At 40.3% G+C, this 26,588-nt stretch overlaps 1 protein-coding gene across 4 annotated transcripts in view; it reads left to right on the top strand.

Annotated features, from left to right (window-relative positions):
- CEP135 (centrosomal protein 135) overlaps nt 1–23,295 on the top strand; it is a 107,823-nt gene extending 84,528 nt beyond the window's left edge. For 2 of the 4 annotated variants that reach the window (XM_078852530.1, XM_073341979.2), the window contains 6 exons: nt 245–430; nt 3,128–3,337; nt 4,223–4,425; nt 7,755–7,922; nt 10,990–11,136; nt 21,776–23,295. In XM_078852530.1, coding sequence (XP_078708656.1) covers nt 245–430; nt 3,128–3,337; nt 4,223–4,425; nt 7,755–7,922; nt 10,990–11,136; nt 21,776–21,797 — 936 coding nt within the window. In that variant the 3' untranslated portion in view covers nt 21,798–23,295. The remainder of the gene's footprint in view (nt 1–244; nt 431–3,127; nt 3,338–4,222; nt 4,426–7,754; nt 7,923–10,989; nt 11,137–21,775) is intronic. The other 2 variants (XM_073341981.1, XM_073341984.2) reach the window with 2 other exon arrangements.
- The last annotated feature ends 3,293 nt before the right edge of the window (nt 23,296–26,588 follow it).

Raw genomic sequence — 26,588 nt, 5'->3', positions numbered from 1 at the left:
TGTATCTGCGATACATTTGCTGCTTGGCACTTGCAAAAGGAATAAAGCTATGTACTCTGTCCAGGGAGAGAGAAAGATGAACGCCTACTGGGTTAGGGATATGGCGAAGGCCACTCCCTTCCTCTGAAGTAGTGTAACAGAAGCGACTTCCAGACACAAAGAATGTTAAATGACTGGAAGGTACAAGGCACTTGTTGTGGTGACACACAGTTTATTATAGAGTGATTAATTTTATTTCAACTAGGAACAAGAAAATCAAGATTTGTTAGAGAAGTTCCGAACACTCCACAGCCAAGCTGAGGACTGGGAAGTCAAGGCCCATCAAGCTGAGGGAGAAAGCAGCTCAATACGTCTTGAACTCCTCTCTGTAGATACCGATAGAAGACATCTTCGAGAGAGAGTGGAACTTTTAGAAAAAGAAATTCAAGAGGTAATAACCAATACTCCCCAATAAAATTGAATCCTATCAAGGAAAACAGTTTATACTTAATTGCTTTTTTTGTTTGTTTTTAAATAAAAGATAAGGAACATTTTCTATGCTTGCATGGAAATTAACTTCTATCCTTGAATGTTTTGAAGGCAGACACAGAATATTTGAAATGGTAACTGCAATTCTGGCTAGAGTAGTATCATTTTTCTTCTGCTTAACTCACTGCTGATGCCACAGCGATAGATTTTCAGTGGTTAGGGGGGAAAAAAGATTGTTTGCCTGTATGTAAGAGCCTTTTAGGTTACCTGTCCATAAAATAGGTGTGATATTTGCCTGCAGTATTTCACAAGGGCGTGATTAATTATTTGTTCACAGTGCATTGAGTTCCTTGACTGAAAGGCTCCATGTGATAATCATAGAGGCAGTAGTGGTGGTGGTGTTGATATCTTAGTAGTACCTAGTAGCCAAAGTCAAAGATCAATGCCCCCTTTGTGCAAGATGCTGCAGAGAAATGCAAACCAGTATTAGCACACTGTAATGCTATACTATTGTTACTTAAATCTCTGAACATACTCAATGGACCCTGTCTGAAATTACCATTTATTTTACATAAATCAGAGAAGTTGAAGAAGTTTTTGTGTTGTGGTTAGGGACTGGAGTTGATGTGGAATCTAGTGAATAGATTGAGGTTTTGAATGAGGCAATACCTTTGTCCTCTGAATCAGAGTTTGATTTTGTAGCTGAGCAGTTGTAAGGCAGCATGGACAACCACTATTTCATATGAAATAGAGCACTGAAGTATACTTGCATGTAAACAGCAACAGGATATGGCTGAATAGGAACAGCAATTTTGGAAGCAGAAAACATAGTTCTTTAGAAAACAAATGTACAAGATTATTCTATTAAATCTACAATACTAAGAACAGTAAGACTACAATGTGTATCTATTTTTTGAAGTATTTGAAAGATCCTTGATGGTTAATTGTGATTAGTTGATGGTGAAATGTCTGTAGCATTTTGTTTCCTCTGTTCTTTTTCTGAGGTTACTCACACCACTCTCCCCACCTACCCAGTGTATATGGATGGGAAGGTTTGGGAATGGGTGAAACCTTGGCTCCAGTCACCTAATGTACTAGCCAGTGCAGCTGTGCTGGTATGCCTGAGGGCATTTGCTGCAACAGGTATAACTCTGGCCCAGGGTACATCTGCACCCCTCTGGAGTAGGAAAGGCAGACTGTGGCACTTAGTCACCACTGACAGTAACTCCTCACTTAGTCGTCCCAGTTAATGTTGTTCCGTTATTAGGTCACTGACCTATTAGAGAACATACTCCTTTAAAGTCTTGCAACATTCCCTTATAATGTTGTTTGGCTCCCCGCCTCCGCCAGCCCAGTGCTCCGTGGCTGGAATGCCCAGCAGGCGGAGCAGGGCAAGCCCCCATGCCACAACCCCACTATGTCCCTGCCTCAACCAAGCTTCACAATCATCATTGGTAAGTACAGTATTCAATTGTTTGTTTAAAATTATTTAAAACTTATACTGTATATGTATATAATGTCTTTTGTCTGGCAGAAAAAAATTCCCTGGAACCTAACCCGCACTATTTACATTAATTCTTTTGGGGAAATTGGATTTGCTTAACATAGTTTCGCTTAAAGTTGCGTTTTTCAAGAACATAACTAGGACGTTAAGTGAGGAGTTACTGTACTTACTGGTCTACTCCTTGGAAAGCACTACAGATTGCTGCACCTTACACAGAGCTTAGGGCCAGCCACAGCTAAGCCATAAAATACTTGTAGCTCTGGTGCCTGGACTTCTATAAATAGTCGAAAGGAAAAACAGTAAAGGAACTGCATAGCAATTTTTCCTTCAGCAAAAATTCTATCCTCAGTTATTCCCAGGAAACTCCATTGCGTTTTTGGAGTTCTATGGGTAACTGGTAGAACTCTGCCATTAATGTCTGCATGGCGTAATGAAAAATCTTGCCCTTTGGAGTAACTGTTGTTAAGTAGAGCAGGTTTACATTCCTGTGGAGGAACTGTTTGGTAGAGCTTATATGAAGACTTCAAGATGGAGGAGCTAGATATTGCATGATCTCAGTAGATGTGAATAAATATTGCCACTATATCTTCCAATAATTCCATTTCACTACATGGGACAAAATGTTCTTGTGATATTTTTCAGAGTTAAGTATTAGTTCAAACATTTGATTCTTATAACAGCATATTAGGTTATTCCAGTTATATCAAATGAGGATTTCATATTTGAAGAAACAGTCTTTCTGAAGATCAAAAAGATTTTAACAGCCAAGCAGAGACAGGCCTCGTTTCTGTCTGACATTCTTAATTCATTGACAAGAGTGATAAGTTCAAGATTGGCAGTTGAGTAAAAGATGGAGTTCAGTCTTCAATTTTTAAGTTTTAATTTTCTTCTGAAACACCAATATAGTCTACTTCTGCATTTTGCTTAATATCTGTGTAGTCCTTCAAATGGTTGCAAAAGTTTCTGAGAAACCTGGTTTTTAGGGTTGTTGGTTTTTTTAAACCATGATTTAGAAGAAAAAAAAAAGTAAGGTAGTCTAAAGTTCAGTTTAGAGCTCGGGGAAAAGATACTTAAATGTATGTAACTTTGTTATGCAACTTTTAACACTGGGGAAAAAAAATCATGACCTCTTAACTGTTGTCTGTTTTCATTTAGCATATCAGTGCACACCAAGCATATGAATCTCAGCTCTCTTCAATTACAAAAAATATGTCTAGATTGGAAGAGGATCTCAAATACGAACAAGAAGAAAAGTCTTCTGTATTAGCTGACCTGGCTTCTGTGAGGGAACTGTGCATGAAACTTGAGTCTAGCAAAGAACATTTTTCACGCCAGCTAACATCCAAAAACCTGGATTATGAAAGGGTAAGAAGCAACGACTAATATAGCTCTTGTTATAGCACAGATACACAATTTGATTTCCTTACTTGGGGGAGCTCTAATTCTCCCCCCCCCCCACTAGTAATCATTTCTGACATGCACATATGCTTCACTGGGGCTCCTTTAGAATAGGAAATAAGTGTGTGTGTGCGCACGCACACATGCATATAACAAACAGATGCGTGTTAGTCCACTAATTCTTGATATATTGTACAATCTTTAAATTTTCTACTGAGTATTAACCTACTATACATTTTATTTAGATCATGATGGTTTGTTTTTATGTCTATTAAAGTGACTAATTTTAATAATTAATATAATGTATCTAATTCTGAAGTTACATGACAAATAAAAAACCCTCAGGTTAAAAATGGTGACACTAGCAGAGTTAAGATTAAGTTTAAAATAATCATGTGTTGAACATACCCTTATGGTTAAGGCATTTTAATGTTTGTGGGTCCAGATTTATTCCTTTTTGTATTGTCACTACAAGGCACAAGATTGTTTGGGTGCCTTAACTGAATGTTTCCATCTTAACCATTTAGATTTCTTATACATTTAATCTTAATTCTGAATTTCCTGGGTCCCTAAGGCTTATTTTAGGGATTATGAAAACATTCCTGTAATGTGTTTTTTCTAAACCCTTACATTAAAATTGATATGTATTTTTACTTTTAACTCCCATTTTAATATAATTTCTTGTCTGTTAAAAAAATTTTATAAACTGTAAATTAGTCTTTTTCAGAGAGAATATGAGAACTGTACACACACGTATCTATGTGTATCTGTTTTGTAAAATACTACATAAATAGTGAACATTAAATGTAAGGCTAGTAACAAATTTACTGTAGTAATTGTTTTATACCATAGGTTCTGGCTGAATTAGAAGATATAAAGTCTGAAGCAGAGCTTTTAAAAAAGCAATTGTCCAGCGAACGACTTACTATTCAGAATCTTGAAACGCTGCTGGCTACTAGCAGAGACAAAGAGTTTCAGAATCATTTAAAATCCCATGAGAAAGATTCAGAAATTCAATTACTTAAAGACAAACTAACACTTGCAGAGAGCAAACTGTAAGTTCTAAAACAGACAACTACATTTCTTCCAATATTTTTTCATTTTTTATTTTATTTGTATTTTGATTGTGAAAAATCTTTAAACTGTATAAAACAACTTATTTACATAATCAAACCCCCCACGCTTGGTCAAAAGATTGTTTCTGAGAGAATCATTGTTTGTGTGTTCAAATCTTCCATAAGAGCCCCAAACTCTCAAGGACTCTTGACGTGGGCTTCCATCCTCTCAGTTACTATTATAAGAAGCATTTCAGCTACAGGAAAGAAACTTTCTCAGTCAGATTAGGTTTATCTTGATAACCTTGATAAACAATGGTGTGGATTGCACTCTCAGCAAATTTGCGGATGATACTAAACTGGGAGGAGTGGTAGATACGCTGGAGGGGAGGGATAGGATACAGAAGGACCTAGACAAATTGGAGGATTGGGCCAAAAGAAATCTGATGAGGTTCAATAAGGATAAGTGCAGGGTCCTGCACTTAGGACGGAAGAACCCAATGCACAGCTACAGACTAGGGACCGAATGGCTAGGCAGCAGTTCTGCGGAAAAGGACCTAGGGGTGACAGTGGACGAGAAGCTGGATATGAGTCAGCAGTGTGCCCTTGTTGCCAAGAAGGCCAATGGCATTTTGGGATGTATAAGCAGGGGCATAGCGAGCAGATCGAGGGACGTGATCGTTCCCCTCTATTCGACATTGGTGAGGCCTCATCTGGAGTACTGTGTCCAGTTTTGGGCCCCACACTTCAAGAAGGATGTGGATAAATTGGAGAGAGTCCAGCGAAGGGCAACAAAAATGATTAGGGGTCTGGAACACATGAGTTATGAGGAGAGGCTGAGGGAGCTGGGATTGTTTAGCCTGCAGAAGAGAAGAATGAGGGGGGATTTGATAGCTGCTTTCAACTACCTGAAAGGGGGTTCCAAAGAGGATGGCTCTAGACTGTTCTCAATGGTAGCAGATGACAGAACGAGGAGTAATGGTCTCAAGTTGCAGTGGGGGAGGTTTAGATTGGATATTAGGAAAAACTTTTTCACTAAGAGGGTGGTGAAACACTGGAATGCGTTACCTAGGGAGGTGGTAGAATCTCCTTCCTTAGAGGTTTTTAAGGTCAGGCTTGACAAAGCCCTGGCTGGGATGATTTAACTGGGAATTGGTCCTGCTTTGAGCAGGGGGTTGGACTAGCTGACCTTCTGGGGTCCCTTCCAACCCTGATATTCTATGATTCTATGATCTGTTTCAGGAAATGAAGTTAGGGAAAAATACTAGGGCTATCGATTAATCGCAGTTAACTCATGCGATTAACTCAAAAAAATTAATCACGATTAATCGCAGTTTTAATTGCACTGTTAAATAATAGAATACCAATTGAAATTTTATTAAATATTTGAATGTTTTTCTACATTTTCATATATATTGTATTCTGTGTTATAAATGAAATCAAAGTGTATATTATTTTTGCTTACAAATATTTGCACTGTAAAAATCACAAACAAAAGAAATGGTATTTTTCAATTCACCTCATACAAATACTGTAGTGCAGTCTTTTTGTTGTGAAAGTGTAACTTACAAATATAGATTTTTGTTGTTGTTACATGACCGCACTCAAAAACAAAACAATGTAAAACTTTAGAGCCTACAAGTCCACTCAGTCCTACTTCTTGTTCAGCCAATCACTAACACAAACAAGTTTGTTTACATTTAAGGGAGATAATGCTGCCCTCTTCTTATTTACAGTGCAACCAGAAAGTGAGAAAAGGCATTTGCATGGCACTTTTGTAGCCGGCATTGCAAGGTATTTACATACCAGATATGCTAAACATTCGTATGCCCCTTCATGCTTCGGCCACCATTCCAGAGGACATGCTTTCATGCTGATAACGCTTGTTAAAAAATAAGCATTAATTAAATTTCTGACTGAACTCCTTGGGGCAGAATTGTATGTCCCCTGCTCTGTTTTACCCGAATTCTGCCATATTTTTCCTTTTATAGCAGTCTCGGATGATGACCCAGCACTTGTCATTCATTTTAAGAACACTTTCACTACAGATTTGACAAAATGCAAAGAAGGTACCAATGTGAGATTTCTAAAGATAGCTATAGCACTCGACCCAAGGTTTAAAATCTGAAGTGCCTTCCAAAATCTGAGAGGGACGAGCTGTGGAGCTTGCTTTCAGAAGTCTTAAAAGAGCAATACTCTGATACGGAAACTACAGAACCTGAACCACCAAAAAAGAATATCAACCTGCTGGTGGCATCTGACTCAGATAATGAAAATGAACATGTGTTGGTCCGCACTACTTTGGATTGTTATTGAGCAGAATCTGTCATCAGCATGGATGCATGTCCCCTGGAATGGTGTTTGAAGCATGAAGGGACATTTGAATCTTTAGCGCATCTGGCACGTAAATATTTTGCAACACCAGCTAAAACAGTGCCATGAGAACACCTGTTCTCACTTTTAGGTGATGTTGTAAACAAGAAGAGGGCATCATTATCTCCTGCAAATTGTAACCAACCTTATTTGTCTGAGCGATTGGCTGAACAAGAAGTAGGAGTGAGTGGACTTGCATGCTCTAAAATTTTACATTTTTATTTTTCAGTGCAGGTTTTTTTGTACATAATTCTACATTTGTAAGTTCAAATTTCATGATAAAGAGATGGCACTACAGTACTTGTATGAGGTGAATTAAAAAATACAATTCTTTTGTTTTTTATAGTGCAAATATTTGTAACAAAATAAATATAAAGTGAGCACTGTTCACTTTGTATTCTATGTTGCAATTTAAATTAATATATTTGAAAATGTAGAAAACATCAAAAAATATTTTTAAAAAATGGTATTCTATTGTTTAAAAAAATTAATCACAATTAATCATGTTGTTAATCACTTGACAGCCCTAACATAACTACTAAAAAAAAAAAGGAAAGAAGCATTTTTCTTCTGCATAGTAAAGCTTCAAAGCTGTATTAAGTCAATGTTCAGTTGTAAACTTTTGAAAGAACAACTATAACATTATGTTCAGAGTTACAAACATTTCAAAGTTAGAAACCACCTCAGAGGCATTCGTAACTCTGAGGTTCTACTGTATTTTTTTATCTATAAAGGAATATGATGCACTGTAGTATGAATTTATTGAAGGACTTCCAAGTTCACACTTTTGTCTTTCCCAGGTTAGCTTCATCCAGTAAATTGTCATTGTATTTATTCAATTCTTCCCAACACTTCTGATTCTCACTCTGTTATTTTGAGCTATTTGAAGTAACAACTCCTCTTACTTCATTTTTTGGTTTGCCTTGTTCATTTCTGTTTTTCCTAATTCCTCTAAGATACCAGCTGAAAGCGTGCAACAATTTAAGAAAATTCTTTGTTACTTCTCATGATATTTTTAGAACCAGTCATAATAGAGAAGTTTCCATGCTTCGAAGTAAAGTTGCACAGCTGCAGACGGATTATGATGTTTTAAAAAGGCAACTGACAACTGAACGATTTGAACGGTAAGCACCTGTGTTGTTTTTGTTTCAGTGGGGTGATCCTCCTTTCCCATCATTAAGGTAGCTGCTAATGCAATACCGTGTGTTTTGAAAATAGCTTTCCTAATAATTTTGTCAAGGTTTACCATAACTCAGTTTTCACACAAGCATTCCCTTGTTAGTCCAAAGACCTCTTGGTGTTGATTACATTCAGAATACCAATACAAGAATATATACCCTCATATTTTATATCCTAGCAACAATATAGTTATAAAGCATTGGCCAAAATTCTTACAATTGGATCAAGCCCAGGAGACACCTTCCCATCATGTTTTGATTCCCGTGAAAACTCTGACAAAGAACCCCAAGAAAACCTTGCTTTTGTATGTACTGTAACAAACAAGTGATGTTATTGCTGGGTATCAGATCTTAGCTAAAGCCAAATGAAACAGCATAAGGCTGAGCCCTGTTGTCTGCCCCTGTCAAGACAAGAGTAATGGCTGGACCTCTTTTATCAAGGTTTTCTTACCTCATTTTGTCCCTAACTACTCACTAAGCATTTCTTTGTAATAAAGTAAACAAATCAACAGTTACCTGCATTTGGTATCCAATGAGCTCAGTGGTTCTCTTATTTGTGTCTGTAGTAGTTTACATGCCCCTCGCCCGCCTGCCACACAAGTGCATATGCTAATTTTTAAAAAAATCAACATGCAACTCTCACTAAATATTAAAAACAGCAAGGCATTGATTGAAACAGAGCCAACAATCCATTGTAATAACAGCAAAAGCAAAACTGCAATTGTGCTCGATGCTTACAATTAAATGTGCACACTTGCGTTGTAGCAAACGGATTAATGTACAGAGGGCAACAATTTTGTATAATGCCATGCAAGTTTAACAGAAATCCGTCAAAAGGCACAGTGCCATCCTGGGACCTGGTATGTCTGGAGGAATCAGCTGTGCTAGTTATTCATTGATCTGGGTAAAATGTGCACAGTAAGTTGTTTTTTTGTTTTTTTCCTAAAGCTTCTCACGCTCCCCCAGAATACATTCCGTGCCCTCCTCCCAAGGGAGCATGCCCCCCAGTTTGAAAACCTCTGAATTAGCTGTACTTTCTTTATTTCTGTTACCACAACCCAAACCTTAAATAAGATCATGCTAATATTTTAACAGTTGCTACAAGTTTAACACAATCCCTGTCTCATGATCTTATTCTTTTTGGTCACATGCTTTGGGCCTAACCCGTTCTAACACCAAAACTCAATTTAAAATCATAATACACCCAGGTCCAATGTAGGCCTATATTCCCACACCATAGTTGCAGCTTGGATATTGGCGCAAGTGATGTCATTTTCTGTCCTCTTCAGTGCCGTCTGAGGTCTAAAAGAACATTCTCAACTACAAAGTTGGGGGATGGGGTGTTTGGGTTTTTTTAATGTTACAAGTAGTTTCAGGTACCATACCTAGTTCTTACCTACGCGCCTCCAGCTTCCATCTAGGAGACACTACACAATCCATTGTCTATAGCCAAGCTCTAAGATACAACCACATTTGCTCCAATCACTCAGACAGAGACAAACACCTACAAGATCTCTATCAAGCATTCTTAAAACTACAGTATCCACCTGCTGAAGTGAAAAAACAGATTGACAGAGCCAGAAGAGTACCCAGAAGTCACCTACTACAGGACAGGCCCAACAAAGAAAGTAGCCGAACGCCACTAGCTGTCACCTTCAGCCCCCAACTAAAACCTCTCCAGCGCATCATCAAAGATTTACAACCTATCCTGAAAAATGATCCCTCACTCTCACAGATCTTGGGAGACAGACCAGTCCTTGCTTACAGACAGCCCCCCAACCTGAAGCAAATACTCTCCAGCAACCAAACACCACACAACAAAAACACTAACCCAGGAACCTATCCTTGCAACAAAGCCCGATGACAACTCTGTCCACATATTTATTCAAGTGACACCATCATAGGAACTAATCACATTAGCCACATCATCAGCAGCTCGTTCACCTGCACATCTACCAATGTGATATATGGCATCATGTGCCAGCAATGCCCCTCTGCCATGTACATTGGCCAAACTGGACAGTCTCTATGCAAAAGAATAAATGGAAACAAATCTGACATCAGGAATCATAACATTCAAACACTGGTAGGAGTACATTTCAACCTCTCTGGCCACTCAGTAACAGATTTAAAGGTGGCAATTTTGGAATAGAAAAGCTTCAAAAACAGACTCCAACGAGAAATTCCTCAGCTTGAATTAATATGCAAACTAGATATCATTAACTTGGGTTTGAAAGAGACTGGGAGTGGCTGGGTCATTACACATATTGAATCTATTTCCCCATGTTAAGTATCCTCATACCCTCTTGTCAACTGTCTAAATGGGCCATCTTGATTATCACTACAAAATTTTTTTCTCCTGCTGACAATAGCTCATCTTAATTAATTAGCCTCTTACTCCACCTTTTCATGTTCTCTCTCTCTCTCTGTGTGTATTTATCTTCTTACTATATGTTCCATTCTATGCATCCAGTGAAGTGGCCTGTAGCCCACGAAAGCTTATGCTCAAATAAATGTGTTAGTCTCTAAGGTGCACCAAGTACTCCTGTTCTTTATACCTAGTTCTGAAACTCCTGGTAGATCCAGTGGATTTACAGTCGCATTTTAAAGTAATTTTTTCCTCACCTCTTGAGGTATGGGAGACCCATACAAAAAACAAATATACGGAGTTTACAGAAGAACAAGACTGACTACACGAAGTGTTGTCAAATTCACAAAGTAAACAAACTGAAAAAGTAGAGAATTTTTTTCTAACCTTTTATCATATCCTTAAATGTTAAAAGTAACAATTAATTTTAAAAAGCGAACTGTGTCCCTTAAATATAATTGAGACATTTTTATTTAAAATGTGTATATGATATCCAATTAAATTATCACCTTTCATTTTCTTTTATCGTCTAATAATTTCTACAGAGAAATATTATGATGTGGTGGAATATGAATGCTAATAGTGGTAATAAAGATAAAAGTGCATACAAATTAGTGTTTAATAAAATTTTTGTCTACTTGGTAGAGAGCGCGCAATTCAGGAAATGCGTCGACATGGTCTGTCCACATCTTCTGTACATACCTCATCTCCACTTAGTTCAACAATGAGATCTCCTTCCCATTCTCCAGAGCATGCAATTGTAAGAACAACCGATCGAGCAGCAGCAGAAAAGTAAGTAATTTGTTGATTTTTGTCAAGATTAAGTGTTCACAGAAGAATTAAATACAGCTGTTTTTAGATTGAAATGGGGGGCAGGAAATCAGCATTTTATGTTTTGGTGCATATGAAATATTTAAACACTCAAATGATAGTTACACTCTTATAGTGTTTTAAACAAAATAAATAGTATTGACTGAAAACATGAAATGCTAGTTATTCTCCAAAAGCAGAGTATTACAATGGATTCCTGCTCCTGGAATTTTGCTTATAGAACAGGACTGCCATATACATCCATAGATTTAAAATTCTAAAACCATTAAACCTCTTCACCAGTAAGGGGGAGCTGGGGCATGTCTGTGCCGCTGAGCTGATACAGTAACTCCTCACTTAAAGTCTTCCCGGTTAACGTTGTTTCGTTGTTACGTTGCTGATCAGTTAGGGAACATGCTCTTTTAAAGTTTTGCAATGCTCCCTTATAACATCATAGAATCATAGAATATCATGGTTGGAAGGGACCTCAGGAGATCATCTAGTCCAACCCCCTGCTCAAAGCAGGACCGATCCCCAATTAAATTATCCCAGCCAGGGCTTTGTCAAGCCTGACCTTAAAAACTTCTAAGGAAGGAGATTTCACCACCTCCCTAGGTACGCATTCCAGTGTTTCACCACCCTCCTAGTGAAAAAGTTTTTCCTAATATCCAACCTAAATCTCCCCCTTGTTCTGTCATCTGCTACCACTGAGAACATAGATTCATAGATTCATAGATATTTAGGTCAGAAGGGACCATTATGATCATCTAGTCTGACCTCCTGCACAATGCAGGCCACAGAATTTCACCCACCACTCCTAAAAAAGACCTCACACCTATATCTGTGCTATTGAAGTCCTCAAATTGTAGTTTGAAGACCTCAAGGAGCAGAGAATCCTCCAGCAAGTGACCCGTGCCCCATGCTACAGAGGAAGGCGAAAAACCTCCAGGGCCTTCCAATCTGCCCTGGAGGAAAATTCCTTCCCGACCCCAAATATGGCGATCAGCTAAACCCTGAGCATATGGGCAAGATTCATCAGCCAGATACTACAGAAAATTCTTTCCCGGGTAACTTGGATCTTACCCCATCTAAAAACCCATCACAGGCCATTGGGCCTATTTACCATGAATATTTAATTACCAAAACCATGTTATCCCATCATACCATCTCCTCCATAAACTTATCGAGTTTAATCTTAAAGCAAGATAGATCTTTTGCCCCCACTACTTCCCTCGGAAGGCTATTCCAAAACTTCACTCCTCTGATGGTTAGAAACCTTCGTCTAATTTCTAATCTAAATTTCCTAGTGGCCAGTTTATATCCATTTGTTCTTGTGTCCACATTGGTATTGAGTTTAAATAATTCCTCTCCCTCTCTGGTATTTATCCCTCTGATATATTTATAGAGAGCAATCATATCTCCCCTCAACCTTCTTTTAGTTAGGCTAAACAAGCCAAGCTCCCTGAGTCTCCTTTCATAAGACAAGTTTTCCATTCCTCGGATCATCCTAGTAGCCCTTCTCTGTACCTGTTCCAGTTTGAATTCATCCTTCTTAAACATGGGAGACCAGAACTGCACACAGTATTCCAGGTGAGGTCTCACCAGTGCCTTATATAACGGTACTAAAACCTCCTTATCCCTACTGGAAATACCTCTCCTGATGCATCCCAAGACGACATTAGCTTTTTTCACAGCCATATCACATTGGCAGCTCATAGTCAACCTATGATCAACCAATACTCCAAGGTCCTTTTCCTCCTCCGTTACTTCTAGTTGATGCGTCCCTAGCTTATAACTAAAATTCTTGTTATTAATCCCTAAATGCATGACCTTACACTTCTCACTATTAAATTTCATCCTATTCCTATTACTCCAGTTTACAAGGTCATCCAGATCCTCCTGTAGGGTATCCCTGTCCTTCTCTAAATTAGCAATACCTCCCAGCTTTGTATCATCTGCAAACTTTATTAGCACACTCCCACTTTTTGTGCCCAGGTCAGTAATAAAAAGATTAAATAAGATTGGTCCCAAAACTGATCCTTGAGGAACTCCACTGGTAACCTCCCTCCAACTTGACAGTTCACCTTTCAGTAGGACCCGTTGTAGTCTCCCCTTTAACCAATTCCCTATCCACCTTTCAATTTTCCTATTGATGCCCATCTTATCCAATTTAACTAATAATTCCCCATGTGGCACAGTATCAAACGCCTTACTAAAATCTAAATAAATTAGATCCACTGCGTTTCCTTTATCTAAAAAATCTGTTACTCTCTCAAAGAAGGAAATCAGGTTGGTTTGGCACGATCTACCTTTTGTAAAACCATGTTGTATTTTGTCCCATTTACCATTGACTTCAATGTCCTTAACTACCTTCTCCTTCAAAATTTTTTCCAAGACCTTGCATACTACAGATGTCAAACTAACAGGCCTATAATTACTTGGATCACTTTTTTTCCCTTTCTTAAAAATAGGAACTATGTTAGCAATTCTCCAATCATATGGTACAACCCCTGAATTTACAGATTCATTAAAAATTCTTGCTAATGGGCTTGCAATTTCTTGTGCCAATTCTTTTAATATTCTTGGATGAAGATTATCTGGGCCCCCCGATTTAGCCCCATTAAGCTGTTTGAGTTTCGCTTCTACCTCAGATATGGTGATGTCTACCTCCATATCCTCATTCCCATTTATCATGCTACCATTATCCCTAAGATCCTCTTTAGTCTTATTAAAGACTGAGGCAAAGTATTTGTTTAGATATTGGGCCATGCCTAGATTATCCTTGACCTCCACTCCATCCTCAGTTTTTAGCGGTCCCACTTCTTCTTTCTTTGTTTTCTTCCTATTTATATGACTATAGAACCTTTTACTATTGGTTTTAATTCCCTTTGCAAGGTCCAACTCTACTTGACTTTTAGCCTGTCTCACTTTATCCCTACATATTCTGACCTCAATAAGGTAGCTTTCCTTACTGATCCCTCCCTTCTTCCACTCCCTATATGCTTTCTGCTTTTTCTTAATTACCTCTCTAAGATGCTTGCTCATCCAGCTTGGTCTACAACTCCTGCCTATGAATTTTTTCCCCTTTCTTGGGATGCAGGCTTCCGATAGCTTCTGCAGCTTTAATTTAAAATAATCCCAGGCCTCCTCTACCTTTAAACCCATAAATTCTTCAGTCCAATCCACTTCCCTAACTAATTTCCTTAATTTTTGAAAGTCAGCCCTTTTGAAATCAAAAACCCTAGTTGCAGATTTATTTTTGTTAATCCTTCCATTCAATTTGAACTGAATTAGCTCATGATCACTTGAGCCAAGATTATCCCCTACAACCATTTCCTCTATGAGATCCTCATTACTCGCCAAGACCAGATCTAAAATGGCATCCCCTCTAGTCGGTTCAGCAACTACTTGTTGAAGGAATCCATCAGCTATCGCATCTAGGAAAATCTGAGCCCTATTATTATTACTAGCACTCATCCTCCAGTCTATATCTGGGAAGTTAAAGTCTCCCATGATCACACAGTTTCCATTAGTATTTACTTTATTAAAAACATTAAAAAGGGCTCTATCCATATCCAAATTAGATCCCGGTGGTCTATAGCACACCCCAAGCACTATCCTAGGGGAGGCTCTAATAGTTTTCTTCCCCAATTTAATTATTGCCCAGACAGACTCAGTCATATCCATTTCATCGCTTCTTATTTCTTTACATTCTATCTCATCATTGATATACAGTGCTACTCCACCACCTTTACCTTTATTTCGGTCTTTCCTAAACAGCACATACCCTTCAATACCTGTAGCCCAATCATGACTACTATTCCACCAGGTCTCTGTTATACCTATAATATCTGGTTTCACTTCCTGCACCAGTAACTCTAGTTCCTCCATTTTGTTACCTAGGCTCCTTGCATTAGTGTACAAACATCTTAATTTTTGCTGTTTGGCCTCACTCACATTCTGTACCCTATTAGGCACGGTTATTTTACTACCAGTATAACCTATTAGACTTGTATCTACACTGCCCTTCCTCCTACCTACAGCTGTATCCACTCTTACTTCATTTTCTTTCCACTCTATGCTAAATTCTGGCGTGGAGATTACCTGGACATCTCCCAACCATCTCCCCCAAATTCCTAGTTTAAAGCTCTCTTAATCAGTTGTGCCAGCCTCCATCCTAGAAGTCTATTTCCTTCCCTACTCAGATGAAGTCCATCCCGAGAGAACTGTCCTCTATCCATGAATGCCTCCCAATGGCCATACATCCCAAAGCCCTCCTTATAGCACCACTGCCTAAGCCATCTATTGATAGTCATAATCTTGTCACACCTTTGTTGCCCTTCTCTAGGAACAGGCAAAATCCCACTAAAGATCACCTGAGCCTCAATTTCCTTAAGCGTCCTCCCCAGCCTAACATAGTCTCCCTTAATACTTTCCAGTGAGAATCTAGCCGTATCATTTGTTCCCACATGAAGGATAATTAGGGGATTCTTTCCCGCTCCCTTTAGAATCCTTTTTAACCTCAGGTCTACATCCCGTATCTTAGCACCTGGAAGACAGCACACCCTCCTATTTTCTGGATCAGCTCTGGTTACAGGCCTATCTATTCTTCTCAATAAAGAGTCCCCAATCACATAGACCTGCCTTTTCCTAGTGACGGTGCTATTCTCCAGTCTATCCCCTGTTCCCTCTGGCTGCAAGTTTTTTCCATTCCCATTCTCCCTTGTAATCCTTTTTAACCCATCCTGTATCCTCCTGGGGCTCATATTTGGTGTAATCTCCATTAACTCTTCCCCTTTTCCTATAGGACTAACCGCTCTTCTCTTCTTCCTTGCCCTGTCACCTTCAGTGACTACCTGCTGAGCCCCTTCTTCATTTTCCAACTCTGCAAACCTATTCTGAAGCTCTATTTCTCCTTCACTAGCCCGTCTTTTCCTCTGCCTAGTTCTTTTAGTCACATGCTTCCACTGACCACTTTCCTCACCCAGTCTCCCCTCAAAATTCCCTAGTCCTGCTTCCATCTGCAAGTCTGAGCTTTTCCCTTCAGATACCTCATGTCTTTGCTCCATAATCTGCTCAAACCCCTTCCTAAACTCTACCAGACTTTCCACCTGCATCTCCAAACCTCTGATCTTTTCCTCCATCAGCTCTATCAGACGGCATTTCATGCAGACAAAACTCTTACCAGGTGCCCCCTCCAGGATCATGTACATACCACAGCTTCCACATCCAGTCATCTTCATTGTGTCATCTGCTGCATGGGTCACTCCCACTGCCACCTCTGAATCTGTCATAGCCTTCCCACCTAAATCCTGTTAATCTGGGAAACACAAACCACACCAAAACACCACCACCCACAGCAAAACCAAACCCCACACAAGCACCACAAGACAAACTCCGCTTTCAAACTCCCACTCAAACTCCCCTGTTTACAGCTCTGTTTGCTAGCTCCTGTGCTGCTGCAGCTGTCTGTGCTGCTGCCTGACTGGCTGCTACCTTTATAGGACCCCTAGTCAGTGAAGCCCCGCCCCCTAATCAGGGCTCAGCTTCTCTTCCAGCACAAAGCCCCTACAAGCCTCTACACATACAAATACTACCAATACAAAGCCAAACAATCACAAATACCTTCTCCTCCAACAGAACTCCCACTCAAACTCCCCTGTTTACAGCTCTGTTTGCTAGCTCCTGTGCTGCTGCAGCTGTCTGCTCTAGAACAGTCTAGAGCCATCCTCTTTGGAACCCCCTTTCAGGTAGTTGAAAGTAGCTATCAAATCCCCCCTCGTTCTTCTCTTCCGCAGACTAAACATCCCCAGTTCCCTCAGCCTCTCCTCATAACTCATGTGTTCCAGTCCCCTAATCATTTTTGTTGCCCTCCGCTGGACTCTTTCCAATTTTTCCACATCCTTCTTGTAGTGTGGGGCCCAAAACTGGACACAGTACTCCAGATGAGGCCTCACCAGTGTTGAATAGAGGGGAACGATCACGTCCCTCTATCTGCTGGCAATGCCCCTACTTATACATCCCAAAATACCATTGGCCTTCTTGGCAACAAGGGCACACTGTTGACTCATATCCAGCTTCTCGTCCACTGTAACCCCTAGGTCCTTTTCTGCAGAACTGCTGCCGAGCCATTCAGTCCCTAGTCTGTACCGGTGCATGGGATTCTTCCGTCCTAAGTGCAGGACTCTGCACTTGTCCTTGTTGAACCTCATCAGATTTCTTTTGGCCCAATCCTCCAATTTGTCTAGGTCCCTCTGTATCCTATCCCTACCCTCCAGCGTATCTACCTGTCCTCCCAGTTTAGTGTCATCTGCAAACTTGCTGAGGGTGCAATCCACACCATCCTCCAGATCATTTATGAAGATATTGAACAAAACCAGCCCCAGGACCGACCCTTGGGGCACTCCACTTGATACCGGCTGCCAACTAGACATGGAGCCATTGATCACCAGCCGTTGAGTCCGACAATCTAGCCAGCTTTCTATCCACCTTATAGTCCATTCATCCAGCCCATACTTCTTTAACTTGCTGGCAAGAATACTGTGGGAGACAGTGTCAAAAGCTTTGCTAAAGTCAAGGAACAACACGTCCACTGCTTTCCCTTCATCCACAGAACCAGTTATCTTGTCATAGAAGGCAATTAGATTAGTCAGGCATGACTTGCCTTTGGTGAATCCATGTTGACTGTTCCTGATCACTTTCCTCTCTTCTAAGTGCTTCAGAATTGATTCCTTGAGGACCTGCTCCATGATTTTTCCAGGGACTGAGGTGAGGCTGACTGGCCTGTAGTTCCCAGGATCCTCCTTCTTCCCTTTTTTAAAGATGGACACTACATCGTTTGGCAGCCTCCTGCTTTGTCCACTGCTTGCAGGAAGAGCAGCCCCTTGGAGCTAGCTGGTGGGGGCTTGGAACCAGGGTGGACCGGCAGCCACCCTATCAGCTCCCCGCTCCCCTAAGTTCCCTGTCCGGCAGCCGCCCAGCAAGCTATCAGTTGCTGGCAGTTCAGCTGTCCCTCCCCCCACTGCCATGTGCTGCTCCTGCCCTCTGACTTGGAGCTGCTCCCTGGAGCCTCCTGCTTGCTGTGCGGAGGGTGGGAGAGAAGGGGGCTAATGTCAGGGTGTCCCCCTGCTCCCACACCCTGCTTACCCCATCTTCCATAGAGCAGGGGGGACACATGATAGGGCTCAAGACAGAGAGACCTTCCTGGCAGCAGCTGCCGTCTCAGCTTGATCTACTTAAAAAGGCAGTGTACTTAGAGTGGGGTCAGCATACATAAAGGAGCAATGCGCATCTCTCTCTCTCTCTCTGACACCGGTGTGTGTCTCTGTCTGCCATAGAATATCAAGGTTGGAAGGGACCTCAGGAGGTCATCTCGTCCAACCCCCTGCTCCATGCTGTCTCCCCTCCCTCCATTCGTGCTGCCTTGTAGAGTGTGAGGCTACATTAACAACAATGGGTTAACCCTTGAGGGCTCAGCTGATTGCTAGTTCATCATTTAGCAGTAAGGCATTCCCTGGGCAATATCCCACCCTCTGACTCCACCACCTCAACCAAACTTCACAATCATCATCGCTATGTACCACTATTAAATTGTTTGTTTAAAACTCGTACTGTCTGTGTGTGTGAGTGTATGTGTGTGTGTGTATATATATATATATATAAAAATATAGTCTTTTGTCTGGTGAAAAAAATTTCCCTGGAACCTAATCCCCTCGCCCCCTTTACATTAATTCTTATGGGGAAATTGGATTCATTTAACATTGTTTCGCTTAAAGTCGCGTTTTTCAGGAACAAGAAAAGGAGTACTTGTGGCACCTTAGAGACTAACCAATTTATTTGAGCATGAGCTTTCGTGAGCTACAGCTCACTTCATCGGATGCATAAAAGTGGAAAATGCAGTGAGGATATTTTTATACACACAGACCATGAAAAAATGGGTGTTTATCACTTCAAAAGGTTTTCTCTCCCCCCACCCCACTCTCCTGCTGGTAATAGCTTATATAAAGTGATCACTCTCCTTACAATGTGTATGATGATCAAGGTGGGCCATTTTCCAGCATAAATCCAGGGTTTAACAAGAACGTCTGAGGAATGGGACGTAACTACAGGAACATAACTACAACGTTAAGCGAGGAGTTACTGTATAGGGTATGTCTACACAGCTAAGAAAAGCCCATGGCTGGCCAGTGCCAGCTGACTCAGGGTCACAGGACTCAGGCTGCGGGGTTGTTTCATTGCTATGTCTACTTCCAGGCTCAGGCTGCAGCCTGAGCTCTGGTCCCCTGGAAGGTGAGAGCGGGTCCCAGAGCTCAGGATGCAGCCGAATACAGAAGTCTACGCAACAATGAAAGAGCCCTGTGAGCCCAAGTTGGCTGCCATGGGCCAGCCTCGGGTGTCTGGTTGCTATGTAAACATATCCACAGTGTCCTGTACTGGCCGGAGCTTGAGTATTTGTGCAGTCTAATCAATTTGTTTCCTTTCTTCAGCTTTGGTGACATATGCCCTGCATCTTGCCCAGTCAGCTGTAGATATTGTCCAAGCACAGAGGCTACTCTGAGATTATAGTAAACCTCACTTAAACACTCTCTTCACCACACCTTCCTCTGATATTCTCAGCATTAATGGCCTCACAAAGACCAGGGTTGACAGCTGCTCCACATTTGATACACAGATCATCTCATCTAGTAACCTGAAACTACTACATGGAAAGTTGAGAATGATTTGTCAGGTTGATAACCTGAAAGCTGGAGGAATTTCTTATGTCACGACATTTGGGGTACTGAAGAAGACAGCCTTCAATCCTTCCTCTCTACCTCAGAGTAGCCACGCTCCTAATTTTTGTAGAGAGAGGCTAGGGTCATCCAACTCATGCAGAAAACCACTATGGGCTCCCAGCCAGAAATCATATCCATCCAATCCATCCATATACCACTCTAGCCATGTGTAAGGTGGCAAAATGCAAGCACACGCTGCTAAAGAGTGCCACTGACTACTTCTACCTTTTACATTAGCACTTGATGGTAACATTATTGATGGTCAAGGACAAGCCTAATAGTTCAGCACCTCTGAATCACGATTCTAACACTGGGATGTTCTGAGAATGAAGAGCAACAACCCATACTCAGAGCTACCTGTTAACAACACATACACTGTTATAGGAATCTTATACTAAGGTAGATAGCATAGATACATAGGTAAATACTAGTATGAGTTTTGGAAAAAGTCATACCAGTTTATCAGTTCTCTCCCCTTGCAAATTTGTACAGAATTCAGTCTGAGGGATTGGAAATGGCCTAGCTTCGAGTGTGGAAATCCTCCGATGCACTTGATACCCATAGATATCTGCCTGAGATTTTTGGCTTTCAGTAGGTAGTTTAGCCGATTGAAAGTTTGCTAAATGGGGATTTGGGCAGAGGACAATCTCATTAAGGCAAAAAGGAGTGTGGTCACATTCTGTTTCTTGAGATCCATTATCCAACCCTCTACCTTCCACAAGAGAGGTAAGGGACAGGCCAAGATGTTGTTCTTTATTTTAGGTTGATTTGAAGGATACCTGGAAGGTGTTGGGCCTCTGTATTAGCAGAGGTCTCAGGAAGCCAAGGCCCAAGCTACTAAGCAGAAAAAACCTTGATTTTTTTGAAAGATTCAAGCACAAACTGCCAGCTTCCCAAGATGCATCTTGGGGACTCTTCCATTTCTGATTGCCAAGGTCTGAACGTTCAAGGTCATGATAAGGCACAGTCTATCATAGGTAGATCAGAATCTGTAGCTAGCCTGTCATCTTTTACTGTCCAGGAGATTTGCAGGACACTCATATATGTCTCTACATTTTTACAAAGCATTGTTGTTTTAGATATGACCTGTCAATGGTACAAACCTGGTTACAGGTTTGTGTGACCCACCTCTCCCGCCGCTACATGTTGCATCTCAGTGAAAAGTCAAAATGAAAGGATTGTGAGTTGAGCTCTGTTTATTTTCAAAAAGTATTTAGTAACCAGGTATGCTACCACAGCTGACTTGTCTAATTAGATCAGAGAGGAACCAAGAATCCCGAAATTGCACAAAGTTAACAGAAGAGATACCATTTCATATCTGTACTTTTTCCATGGACTTTGCTTGAATCCAAATACTCTTGAAATTTCTGATTTCATACACAAATTTAAGATTTGTCTGATCGCAGCTCTGAGTCCAATGCATAATTGTTTCTTGGCAATCAGACCTGCCCATGAACTTTTCACTTTCTCTCTCTGATCACTTTTACTTCTTATTTATCCCTTCCTTGCAGCTTTCCACAGTGGAAGTATGTTTTGTCAATTGTGTTGTTTTATACTGTGCACTGGGAATTTTTCCCCTTTTTATAAGCCATTTAGTCTAACCTAATAACTTTCTACTTGTCCTTGGCTTACATTTTACTTTTGTCCAGTGCTTGTGCAAATGTGTCAAGAATAAAATGTATATTAAAATAAATTCTGTGGGTGATATCATGGGCTGATTCTAGTAATTTAGGAATAAACTATGAAGCAGGTAATATTATTATATATTTTACCCTTGGTTGAATGGATAAAAATACTGTAAGCAGATGTTTATATTTTTAAAATTTCTTCTTCCTCCCCCCAACCAGAAATGTGAGCTTCAAGGAATAACCATACCTGGGATAGTCTTAAAACTAAACCAGTAATAGAAGGATTAACTTGTTTCAAGGACTTTTGAAAATTATGAAGGTTGACATGAATTCTGCCTCTGACTTCGCTTCAAATCAGTGATAACTTGTGAATTTGTGTGTGTTCGTGTCATACAATCAGACTTGAAAATTCTATTCTCCCATTTATCTGGGGTTGACAAGGTGTTTTTTTTATGGGTGCTTTTCATTGCCAGTCGAGGCACAAAATTTATGCATTATAACAAAGTTGCATGGCAGTTTTGCAAAGCTAGTATAATAGCTATATAAATTTATGGTACAAAAGAAGGAAGCTGAGTAAGAATAACTGATTTATCAACTTCTGATTTCTCTGCTTATTTAAATTTGCTTAAATCAGATATGGCTTCAGAAATATGTACATACTACAGCATGAGCGAATATTGAACAAAAACAGGTTTGGACTTTTTTAAAGATTTGTTGATGCACAGTATATTTGTTATGCTTCTGGTGGATTTCCATGTGTTTTTGGATTTTTTTACAAGTGTTTTCTGTTTACATGTCATTGCTTTTATACACCCGATGTCTTGCAGAATGTCAGTTTATTTTCAGAATGGATTATTATCCTCGCTGTAGAATTTTCTTCTTAACAAAGAGCAGTGTCAAATCAATAATTGTATTTTATAAATTTACTTTGTGTGTCATTTCTAATAAAAATAGTCTAGTCTTCTGGAATACCATTTATACTTTTAAAACTTATTTTGCCAATGTTAATGAAAAGTAATGGAAATAAGAGATTTTAAACTTGTACTGTATTATAATGTACTAAATATTACACAATAGTTCTATTTTACTTATTTCCAAACTAAATCTGGAGATATTTTTCAATTTTTTTTAAATTTTTTTTTAAAAGATTAGAACAAAATCTGGAATCGTTCATACAGTTGAGTTCAAGTTTTTAAAGAGATGTGACACAGGGCCTTATTAGGATACAGAGCTACTAGGTAAGTGTAGTGAGGATTAATCTCTTTAAGAAAACTCTGATAAATGTGACAGACAATTATTAAAAGTTTAGGTCAAAGTAGGTTATGTACTCTGCTACATTCATTTTTTATAACATATTAAAGCTGATCTATGTCAGATAACTGTATTTTTGGATTCATCTTGGTTGTCCTTCAAAATGTTTAATTTGAATAGTGCTTAATAGTATCTAGTAATTCAAAAGATAATGTGACAAGTATTTATTGGTGTTATGTATAGAATTAGAAAGGGGAAACCTATACTGTTATAATGCATCCCTGCTGACTGATTTACAGCATTCCATTCATATAACTTTGAAGAAAATCCTGTACTTCCCAGATTCCATTATGGACACCAATAAGGCATAAAGAACATATAAAATGACATGGAAGAATTAAACTTCGAACTTTGCTACACTTGGTCTCCCATCAACAGTATTTTGCAATAAGATTGTTAAGACTGTGACTTAATAAAAATATATTTTATCTGGAAATATGGTCTCAATAGAAACATTGTAATTAACTTAAATATATTGTTGCTTCCATATATAAGCTTTATTCTTGTATGAGGGTGGCATATTGTGTCAGTTTAGACAATCATATCTATGTAGAGACTAGATTGTAAGGACTGAAAGTGGCAACATAAAACACACAAATTCAGAATTACTTGTAAATATTTTAAATAGGATAGTTCCAACCTCTGGGGGCATGGAAGCAAATTGCTTATACAAGACGAGTACAATTCTATTTTTAACGGATTGTTGGTTTGTCCATTATGGGGTGAAGGGAATTGTTGGTTTGTCCATTATGGGGTGAAGGGAAATACTATAGGGATTGATACTATCCAAATGAAGTTAATGGCAAAGCTTTCATTGACATCAGTGGTGCATGATGAGGTTCACAGTACCTATATAAAGTACGTTCTTACATTATTCAATTTTTGTTTCTGCTTTGGATAGCCTCCACAGTAGCTTTTAAATCTTTTAATTTATATTCTTTTTACTGTCAAACTTTTTCAATAATAAAATACTAAGTGAAAAGAGCAAGGGTATGTTTACACTACAAAATTAAGTCAATCTAAGTTATGTCAGCTGCCACAGTAATTAGTGTGGACGTACACAACTAACTTATGCTCCTTGTGTCAGTGTTATGCATTCTCACTACCAGTGCTTGCATCAATGCAGAGAACAGTGCACCATGAGTAGCTAGCCCACTGTGCAACTCATCGCCATCTAGCGCAGGGTGTTTTGGGTAGGCTTTGCAATGCTGCAAGGGGGAAAAACATTCACGCAGCGGTGACTGGGAAAATGGCATGAATGTCCCATGATACAGTTTTCTCCGTCGTGTAATTGTAGACACTGCTTTAAGTCAATGTAACTTACATCACTCATGGGGGATGGCTTTTTCACACCTCAGAGTGATGCAAGTTACATCGACTTAAGCAGTAGTGTACACAAGCTGTGTATATGAGCGTTGCGAACACAATGTGCCTGACCCTGCAGTATTTCTGGAGCTGCCGCACAGAATGTGACAATTTCTTTCAAGTAGCCTTGCTGGAAGCCATGGAATAAAACAATTCCCAGTTGCTGTTGGCAGTCACAGAGCAACTGAACATGACTGAGCCCTGGTCTGGTCTCGAGAAACAAGCACTGATGGGGTTCGCATCATTATGCAGGTATGGGATGACAAGCAGTGGCTGCAGAACTTTTGGATGCACAAGGCCACTTCTTTCCTGGAACTGTGTGCGGAACTCGTCCCAGCCCTCCTGCACAGCAACACCCAAATGAGACCTGCCCTGACAGTGGAGAAGCAAGTTGTGATCACTGTGTGGAAGCTTTTAATGCCTGACTGCTACTAGTCAGTCAGGAAACAATTTGGAGTTGGGCAGTGTGCTGGAGATAGTGGATGGTTTTGCTGCAGTGGGGTTCCTGAACTGCGGTGGGGCAATAGATAGCGCATCTGAAGGATATGCGTACCATCATCTGCTGTGCATCATGCTCCTTCTCCTGAGCTTTTCTCCTGTCTTCAGTGTCCCTGCCCATTTCGTCAGAGAGTGATCCTCCATTACCTCTGTTCAGTGTCTGCCGCTCCAGAGGCTTGCATGATCTCTAGAAACATGTCATCCTGCATTCCCTTTCTTCTCCTCCTCATCTGGCTCAGCCTCTGCTGGTGTGGAGGTGAGGGCCACATTTGCAGCTGCAAAAGATACAATGCATAAAGGTGCTATTGTGAGTGCATACTCCAAGCATATGGAAATCACTCCCTTTAATCCACCCCAGTTTAAAGCCATACATTTTAACTTCAGCCAGGTATTCATAGACCATGGTGGCAGTCCCAGCCCTGGAAGGAAGAAGGCAGAGAGCTGGCACAAGGGGTATGGGGGGCACACGGGCACTAGTGTTTGCAGATCAGGCAATTGAACTGAATACTAGCACCGTCTCCCACAGGCAGTGGTGACTTTAGCTGATATCTCATACCTGAGGGTAATGAAAGCAGAAAGGGAACAGCTGCTACACGTGTTCAGCTGCAGACTGTGTCCATATGCTGCTAGCCTGTGTGCTGCAATGATGCCTACCCAATTAATTGCTGAGTGGCATGGGAAAATGTCCTACTGTGGCAGAAGAAATAAGGCAGGCCTTCCCAAAAACCTTCAGCAACAGATTGCAGAGTACTTACAGAAAAGCTTCCTTGAGATCTCTATGGAGGATTCACAGGATATCTCAGTGCACATATGTTTTTCAGAGCCCCCTCTGCCTAACTGTGCTGGGCAATGAGAAGCAGATAGCCACACTACTTCCACGGGTTATTTCACTACCTCTTGTAAACAGCTCCCTGTAAAAGCAGCATATCTGCTGCACCACACCAGGAGTAATTGTTTGCCTTCCTTGCCTTCTGGTATGCCTGCTGCAGCTCCTTCACTTTCACACAGCACTGTTGCAGGTCCCTCTTGTAGCCTTCTCCTTCATGCCTCAAGCGATCTGCTCATAGATGTCCATATTTCTATGGCTGGATCGGAGTTTTGCCTGTACCTCCTCCTCTCCCCACAGAACCAGGAGTTCCACCACCTCCTGTGCACTCCAGGTAGGCGTGCATTTGGAGCGTGTAGCCAGCATGCTTAGCTGGGCAGGAGCTAGGTGAACTCTCCACACTGAGCAAATAGGAAATGGAATTTCAAAAATGTGCAGGCTTTAAAAGAGGAGGGGCATATTCCTGTGTACTTGGCCACTGGGCAGCGGAGTTCAAAACAGTGACCAGAGCCACTGAAGTAGACGTTAAGTAACGCAGTGTCCGTACTGCCACTGCATCAACCTATGTTGACTTAACTTGACCTCTGCAAGAGGCATAGCACTTAAGTTGACTGAGTAGATCAGAAACATTGTCGTGTAGTCATTGACATAATTAGGTTGACTTAAGCTGCCTTGCATTGACCTAACTCTGTAGTGTAGACTAGGCCCAAGTGTTCCATTCTTTGGAAGATACTGTTCTTCACTTGGCAAAAGAAACTGCAAAGCTAGATGTAAATATTTACATGATGAAATCTTTAATTTAGATAACTCAACAAATATGTTAATTGTTTGCTAATTTCACTATTTGCAGATAACTCTTAATTCTACATAGCTGAATGCTATTATATGTGATCACCTACCAGTTGCCATTCCAAAAATATCAATACTCCAGTATACTGAAATAGTTCAGTTTGTGCCATCTAGCTTTGTGAATTTAAAATATCATTGAAAACTAGACTACAGTTTTGTTCTTTTCCCATCTGTTACAACTTT

Source organism: Lepidochelys kempii, chromosome 4, assembly GCF_965140285.1.
Source record: "Lepidochelys kempii isolate rLepKem1 chromosome 4, rLepKem1.hap1, whole genome shotgun sequence".
NCBI classification, from domain to species: domain Eukaryota; kingdom Metazoa; phylum Chordata; order Testudines; family Cheloniidae; genus Lepidochelys; species Lepidochelys kempii.
The sequence above is the reverse complement of the archived record's forward strand: the minus strand, read 5'-3'. Positions and strand labels throughout refer to the sequence as shown.